Source organism: Salvelinus sp. IW2-2015, linkage group LG13 (genome assembly GCF_002910315.2).
Source record: "Salvelinus sp. IW2-2015 linkage group LG13, ASM291031v2, whole genome shotgun sequence".
Taxonomy (NCBI): Eukaryota; Metazoa; Chordata; class Actinopteri; order Salmoniformes; family Salmonidae; genus Salvelinus; species Salvelinus sp. IW2-2015.
The window spans coordinates 27,700,131-27,708,731 of NC_036853.1; the positions used below are offsets into that span (position 1 = coordinate 27,700,131).

Consider the following 8,601-nt stretch of genomic DNA (forward strand, 5'->3'; position numbering starts at 1 on the left):
GTTGCTTGTACATTTCTATTGATACCTTTTTTGGAAGTACATACCGTCCGTAACGGGAGTAAATGAAGATAGTTGCTCAGCGAAACGTAGCGAACGTACTTTGACATTATAACATAGCTGTCTAATGGGAGTTTGAATCTGAGCTTCCTGGGCGTTAGAGGGGAGGCATGTCATAGTCATCGGCAACATCTCTAGCGCACAGATACTGCGGCAGGTCTCCACTAGCTTCCACAGCCACAAAGTCAAGTTAATTTAAGGTTAGCGTAAGGCATACGGTTAGCAGTGTGATTAAGGTTAGGGTGAATGTTAGAATTAGGTTTAAAATCAGATTATAAGAAGATGAATTGGCAAAATTGGCAGGGTTTATGACTTTATGGCTGTGTTAACTAGTGACAACCCTCTCCCGCCTCAATTTAGAGCCACGCCTCAAAGTTGTGTTTCGCTCAGAATTTGAATTGATTAGCATGTCACTCAGTAAATCCACACAACCTAAATTCCAAACAGTGCCACRGTTACCAGGCTTTATGTGAAATTTGAGCCTGGGGACAAGGTCAGATCTGTCATAAACCTGCGTCTCTCCCTGTTTGACTCACACGGCACGTAGATCTCCCCTCCCCTTCTATTTAGTTAGACCAAGAAGAAACATGGTCAAAACCCTGTAAGACACAATCTACGCCCCTCACGGCCAGAATATTCAGACTCTAAACTTAAATTATACTACAGTGGAACACGTTTTGTGACCATTCTCAGCCTTCCTAGTCAAGGGGTGTGTGTGAGCACTTTTGCTGCCATGCCATTGAGCTATGTATATTTAATGCATGCAAAGTGAGTAGCATTGCAGCATTAATTCAGACGTAATGAGCAGTACTTCCCAGCACTTAAGGGGATTTCTAATGGTGTATGGTAGATAACAAGGGAGAAGAAACCTCTTCTATTCACTCACACTTAGACACAAAACGAGTGTTAGATAGCTAGCTTACTCTGAATATGGTAGGGAGGCTATAGACTAACAGCAGTAATACGCTCCAGGTGTGTCTTAATCCACATACCAAAGAAGGAAATCCAAAGGCACTCGTGAGAAATCCAGCCTTATAGGCCACCTTAGGCATTTTTTTGAAAATGTAACATGAAAGGGGAGGAAAGTCCTTTTTCACTGTTGAGTAATAGATACATAACATGTGGTCCCACCCTAACTAACTATAGCAGAGTTGCCATAGGCCTCTATTGTCCCAGAGAACAGCGGTATACCCTGCAGCAACAGCCAGGCCTGACCATTGAGGTATTGAGCTAACCCAGCCACCCATGCAGTGTCTCCCATCATACCTCCACTTCTTCTGCCTCTCACACCCCTATGCTCTCCCCCTGCAGTGAGGCGTGTGCCACCCCGGTTCTCCATCCCTCCCAACAACCACGAGGTGATGCCGGGTGGCAGCGTGAACCTGACGTGCGTGGCGGTGGGAGCACCCATGCCCTACGTCAAGTGGATGATGGGGGTGGTAGAGCTGACTAAGGAAGAAGAGATGCCCATTGGGAGGAATGTTTTGGAGGTCACCAACATTCGCCAGTCTGCCAACTACACCTGCGTGGCGATATCGTCGCTTGGTATGATCGAGACCACTGCACAGATCACCGTCAAAGGTGAGAGGGCTGGGAGAAGTGTGAGAGAGGGGGTGTGGGAGTTTGAGTGTTTGTTTTGCCTGGTATTTGGTATTTTATTAGGATCCCCAGTAGCTGTTGCGAAGGTGGGAGCTGCTCTTCCTGGGGTCCACACAAAACATGAAACATGACATAATACAGAATATTAATAGACAAGAACAGCTCAAGGACAGAACTACATCAATTTAAAAATGGCACACGTAGCCTGGGATGCAGTGAATTAGCTATGTGTGGTATCTAGCAAAGTAGCCCTCATTCAAGATCAACATGTCAACATCCAAAATCAATAGATGGATCTGGATCAAGATCAACATCCAAAGGAGATATTTTAGATAAATATTAGATAGACATGTTAAAAATGTCTCACTATGTCTTGGACTGCACTATAAGAGCATGGTATTCATTAATCATGATCCATTACACCTAATGGCATAACAAGCTTAATACTAATATAGAAATATACTTTTCTTTCTTTAAACATGTATACAGCATTGTGTGAAAGAATCAAAAAGTCTGAAAATTAATTACACACAATCCTCTAAAAGCAGAGTCATATGGGAAGATATGAAATGCAAGGTGATAAAAATGAAAGACTTCCAATGAATCATTTAATCACTCGATTTTCTCTCTCTTTGGTTATCCTTATAAAATATATTTTGAGCAACATATTAAATTGGATTTATTAGTAGATTATTTTGGTAAAATGAAATTAACAAATCACTGAAACGACTTGCATACGTTTTTTACAATACTGTATATTTGGGGGGTTATTTTAACAGAGGGGATACAGATAGGTGGGAGAATTGAAGGGTTGGAGAGGGGAATTTAACCCATGTCTTTGGTGGGGAGAGGGGTGATGGATCTAAGCCGGGTGCGTTACCACCAGACCATGGGCTCTGCATGACTTACATTCATTTTTTTTAACACTAGAACCGCTGGGCCTTGATGGACCCCTCTTCAAGCTAATCAGCATTCCTGCTGACTGCAACATTCTAACAGTGTAATTGATATATTTCAAATGCTATCGCAAAAAAATATATAATTTGGTTGTGTTTATGAAGGCCTTGGGCAACATTAGAATACGATTTTTATTTAATTTAAAATAACACATTAGTTTATGTTACTGTGGACTATATGTAAAAACAAAACAAATGTGCCAAAATTCAAGTGTTCAATCAATTTTATTCGTGGAGTGCCTTTGTTACAACTATAAAACAGAAAACATATGTGTTGGAACACGGTAACAGCTTATTTTAATAATGACAAAAAATTATAGTAATACCCCAATCACCAAGACCAACGGTCAAATGAGGCGCGGTCAAATGATGAAAACATCAGTAGCCTAAACATCATTACCAGCGCCAAGTGCCTTGATAAATAGTCAGACTCGGCACAAAAGTATTAATGGCATTACAATGAAAATAAGTGTCGATATAACAGCAGTCAAAAATTGTCCATTATTGTCAGCTCATGCTTACATGGTGTCGGCTAGGTTTTATTTAGCCATTATTCCTTGTCCTAACAGTTTTCGTAACTTTCACTTGCTTGACCCACTTTGACATACGTTTGCTTGCTTGTAGCACGTAATATTCTCCGGTTTTCTTTTTGTGTTCCCATTGTCTTGTCATTCTTCATCACCATTGTGGAGTACAACTGCTGTGCAGGTGCCCTATTTTGCACAGAGGGAGGGAGATCCTGTCTCACGTTGTTCATGGTGCCGGCCAGACTTGTTTTCTTTGCAAGCAAATTGTTCACCAATGACAGTGAAGTTAAGAAATTGTCCATGGTGACATTTCGACTATTTCCAATGTAAGGTTCCACAAGCCCCATCACCACATTCTCTGACACTCGCTCACCTACTGCCCGGTGTGGATATTTTCCCAGATATTGAAAGCCGTTCAGCATGTACAATTACGCACACTCTCATTGTGTAACCTACTCCAAGTAGGCCAGAGTAGACTGATAAGACTGCTTTGGTTTGGTGGACTGATATAGGGTACAAATCATTTTAAGATTTTAATTAGACTGGATCAATGCAATAGAATGGCCTGCCTTGTTCTTCATTCACAATTGATGAATACATAATTATGCATTGTTCGCTTCCCCTCGTTCATCAACTCACCCCATCATACTTGACTTAATTTATTTAATCTGGTGTCATATGTGTGAAATTCGTTTCGGTATAGTTTAGGTTCAGTTTCGTGGCAATTATCGGGGTGATTATCAGATGAGCACTGCACTTTCAACTGTGGGAAGAAGGAGCGGAGCAGGCCCTACTGTTTGGAGAAGGAGGGGGGATGTGGGAAAACCATTTTTTTTAAAGACATTCCCTCCTTAAACTGGTTATAACTCCAGTTCTGTTTGTGATATTAAGATTCTAACAACAACAGTGTGTTATATGGATGTATTTAGGAAAAGTCAAGGATGGAGGGGGGCATGACTTAAAAAAAGGCAGAGTAATAACACATTATAATTAATGAGGAGTCAAAATTACTGCTTTAGCGGTTCTAGCAGTATATGTTTAAAAAAAATATATTAATATAAATTCACCCCAAAATTATTTCTAACAGTGTGGCTGTGTGGTTGAGTGGATAAAATTCCAACAAAATGTATCATCTTACTGCCCCTCCTGTTTCTAATCTTTCTAAATAAAGCATTGAAAAAATAAAGGTGGAATTCCACAAAAAATATTCTCCATAGGCCCTTATCATCAGTCAATGTTTAGGCTGTAAACCGTTTGCATTTCAATACCATTGATTGTATGATTAACATAGTGTTTGTGTTTTGATGCTAACTTTTACATGCATGCACTGAAACCCAATGAAGTGTTTTCACAACACTCTCTTAAAACACCAATTTTCAGGTTAAAGAACTACTTTGGGTGTTTCAGATGACTTCATTTCTGTTTTAAAGCACTTACATTGGATTTACATTGAAGCACCCTCCAAACAATTTCAGCTTAGGTGCTCTACTTTTCCTGGTTTCATTACACAGTCATGGTGTTATGAGACTTTCTATTTTTACAGTGCAGATGACAGTGTGTTCATTAATATTGTCATCAATAATTCAATATGGCTGAAACTTTACCTTCCTGAAAACCTAACTATGACAAACTAGCGAGATGACAAACTAGCGAGCAAAGCGTTTTGTGTTTACTTTCCAATTACAATGGGATCCTGCTTTCAGGAAATACAGTAGGCTTTCTCACTGCTTCTAATATGAACAGTACAAAGTATTTTTTTTTTTTTTTTAAGGAAGGGTCTTAGCTACAGACTAATGGTTCCAAATCGAATTGGCCAAAAGACTCAGTTGAACATTTAATTCACTACTTTGTTCATTGCATGTGAAATGCTTGAAACCCAAATCAGTTCTCGTATCATCTCTACATCCTCTGAGTTTAGTGAGTTGAGTACATGGAGAGAACATTAAGTCAGTTCCTTCTCCTAGGAAAATCATGGCCCGGTCCTAGATGACTTTGTAGAGTGGTGTGAGGAATCACACTTGGTCCTCAATACCAACAAGACCAAAGAGATGTGCATAGACTTCAGGAAGCGTACAACACCTACCTCTGCAAAATCTATCAGAGGTCAGAACATAGAAATTGTAGAGGAATATAAATATCTGGGTGTCTTTTTGGACAGTAAGCTTCAGTGGAGTAAATGTACAGACCAGATCTACAAAAAGAGCCAACAGAGACTGTACTTTCTAAAAAAGTTGGGTTCTTTTAATATAGACTGTACTATATTGACTCTGTTTTACAAATCCTTTATTGAGAGTATTTTAACTTTTTGTATTGTTTGTTGGTTTGGCAATGCCACTGTCAGTCAGAGAAACATGCTGAGAAGGATTATTACCACAGCAAGCAAGGTACTTGGAGTCAAACAGACATGCCTGGATGAGATTTTTAAGGTCAGGGCCCTCCGTAAGGCTCACAAAATCATTTTAGACCCAAGTCACCCCCTGTACCTGGACTTTGAATTACTCCCCTCTGGGCGCAGGTATAGGGCACCCCTCWGCAGGAAAAATAGAACGAGACAATCATTTGTGCCAGGTGTGATATCCCTCTTAAATAGCTCGGGCAAATGTTCCCATTGACCCCGTAAGGCCAGCAGGCTAGTCTTTTCTTCTTTTTTAAATTTTAAATTTAAAATTTTATTTTATTTATTGGTGCGTGACTGTTATTGAAAGTTGTATTGTCAATCTTGTTTTGTATTTAACGCCACTTTAAATGTGTACATGACACTGCAACAAAATTTCCCCATGGGGACAATAAAGTAAGTAAGTAAGTAGGGATTATTATTTTCACTGGCTGAAACAACACATAATATTAGAGCATTTGTGATGCTCAAATACCTATCAGTCTAATCAATCATTAATTCACTAGAGTTATTAAAGAGAATCTCAGTTATTTCAAAGAGGAAAGCACTACTACTTCTAGTAATGTAGACATATTTTCTGAATGAATGGGGCCCTATTGTAATATTAACAAAACACAATATGACTATCAAAAAACTAATAATAAAGTACACTGTCATCCGTTTTTGTAATTTTATCAGTAACTTACTGTATTAATCAACAATATGATGCTGTATAAACTGAATACAGTAGATTACCGTAGAACGTACAGTAAACTATTTGTTTTACAGCACACTGTAAGCCCTTTCTGTAATTTCAACAGTAAAACACTGTAGAGTGCAGAGTAAAATACTGTAAATGTGTTTTACAATATTAATTATGGTGCATTTTGTGGAAAATGTTTTGGGCGAGGAAAAAGTTTCTGGCTCATTAACGTATTTAAGGCGTGCCTTGTAAGAGGCTATATTTGTTGCACCCGTGAGTGAGAATGCTGTACCCCCACAGAATACGGTAATATACTATTTTTTCTAAATTCTACCAACCTTGTCCTGAAACCTTACAGTGTCTTATTGGCACTGCTGCCAATAATTTACTGCCATTCAGAATTCGGTACCAATTTTGCATTTTTGGAGCATCAAAAACCTTTTGACCACATGTGGGTGTGTGGTAATGTTTCTCATTCATTAACATATTTTGAGGCATGTCTTGTATAAGGCTATATTTGTTGCACCCATTGAGAGTGCTGTACCAATTTAAGTGATATGTGGTTCCCTAACAATTGCACTTATACAGGGAACAGATCAGAGTGACAGCAAGTCTCAAATCTTTAATGGTTGAGCGGCTAGCCATGTCATTTTGATCTGTTTTGCCCTGTCGTCACTGTCAGTTTAGAAGCCGTTCTTAAGGCCTAAAGTGCAAGTGATATAAAACACCAAATATCAGTTGGTATGCTGTAATAAATAATTAAATATTCACCATTAGCAAATGCTGAATGGATGTTCAGTTTAATTCAACAATAAAATACTGTATTGATGTTTTGCTTTCAAGTTACTGCAGCATACTGTAAATGATGGTGCATTTAGAAATATTGTGGGAAGAGAAATAATTGCTGGCTCGGTAACATTCTGTATTTTAAGGTGTGCCTTGTCAGTGGCTATATTTGTTTCGCCTGTTAGTGAGAGTCCTGTACCAATTGAAGTGATATATGGTAGTAGTTCCCTAACAATTAAATGTATATAGGGAACAGGTCAGAGTAGTAGCGGGTCTTAAACCTTTTAATGGTTGACTATTTATCCATGTCCATTTGATCTGTTTATCCCTGTAATAATGGCCAGATTGGCAGCCTTTGTTCAGGCCTCTAGAAGTACAAGTGATATTAAACACCCAGTATTCATTAGTATGCTATAATATGCAAATGCATACAGCCAACCTGCTTGCTCTAATCCCTTGTAATTACTGTAGGATTTTTTTTTTTTACAGTTTAATAGTCACTTGTGCTTTGTTTCATTGCTCTGGCATCATGTTTAGGCCTCTAGAAGTACAAGTGATATAAAACACCCAGTATTCATTAGTATGCTATAATATGCAAATGCATACAGCCAACCTGCTTGTTCTAATCCCTTGTAATTACTGTAGGATTTTTTTTTTTTTACAGTTTAATAGTCACTTGTACTTTGTTTCATCGCTCTGGCATTAAGTTAACGTGAATATCTCACTATTGTATTGGCACTTTCCATAGATAGTTAGAATTATATCATAAGATGTATTGTTGTAATTACAATTATTTTGAAGACGAATGCATCCTTAAATACAACAACATGTTCAGTAACGATTATAGAAACGTTTTACTTGCTATGACTGTGATGTGTTTCTTTAATCAACCGTGGTTGAATGCACTGACTGTAAATTGTTAAGGACAAGAGCGCCCACTAAATGACCAAAATGTCCATTTAAAAATGAAAACTTTCAAAGAACACTGGGTAATATGTCGCTGCATGCGTAATTCCAATAATATACTGTAAATTAGATGACAGTGCCATTTTTGGTACTATAAAATGCATTACCATGAAATGGATTACGGTAGCTGTACGTTAAAATAAATCAACGTAACTTACTGGCCAATTACTGCAGGAAATGTTTTAAGGTGTAAGCAAAATACAACTCCCCAATTAACTCATGATATCACTCACAGTGTTGACAGATGGTGGGATATTTTCAAGTCCTGGGAGAGGCTCTCTCTTCTCTACAGACTCACACCTACTGATGAATAAGTATTCCGCAACTTTGTATATGTGATGCATGCATAATAGGCCCTAAAATAGTCTAACTTCTAACTTAACATCACTCAAAACTCAGAGCAATACAGTCAGGGTTTCAAAAGTTTTTCAAGCTTCTTTTGCCTTTTTTGGATATGACGCATAATTCTATGTCCCAAATGCCACCCTTTTTCCAACATAGTGCACTACTTTTGACCAGAGCACCATGGGCCCTGGTCAAAAGTAATCACTATATAGGGAATAGCGTGCCATTTGGGATGCAGGCAATAATAGCAGATGTCAATAGCAGATGTCAACCAAGGCATCGGGAATT

General features: G+C 38.5%; 1 protein-coding gene across 1 annotated transcript in view; it reads left to right on the forward strand.

The window, feature by feature from the left end:
- Nucleotides 1-8,601, forward strand: part of ptprfa (protein tyrosine phosphatase receptor type Fa) — a 461,575-nt gene that overhangs the window by 321,012 nt on the left and 131,962 nt on the right. The window contains exon 8 of the mRNA XM_070446207.1: nucleotides 1,369-1,638. Coding sequence (XP_070302308.1) covers nucleotides 1,369-1,638 — 270 coding nt within the window. The remainder of the gene's footprint in view (nucleotides 1-1,368; nucleotides 1,639-8,601) is intronic.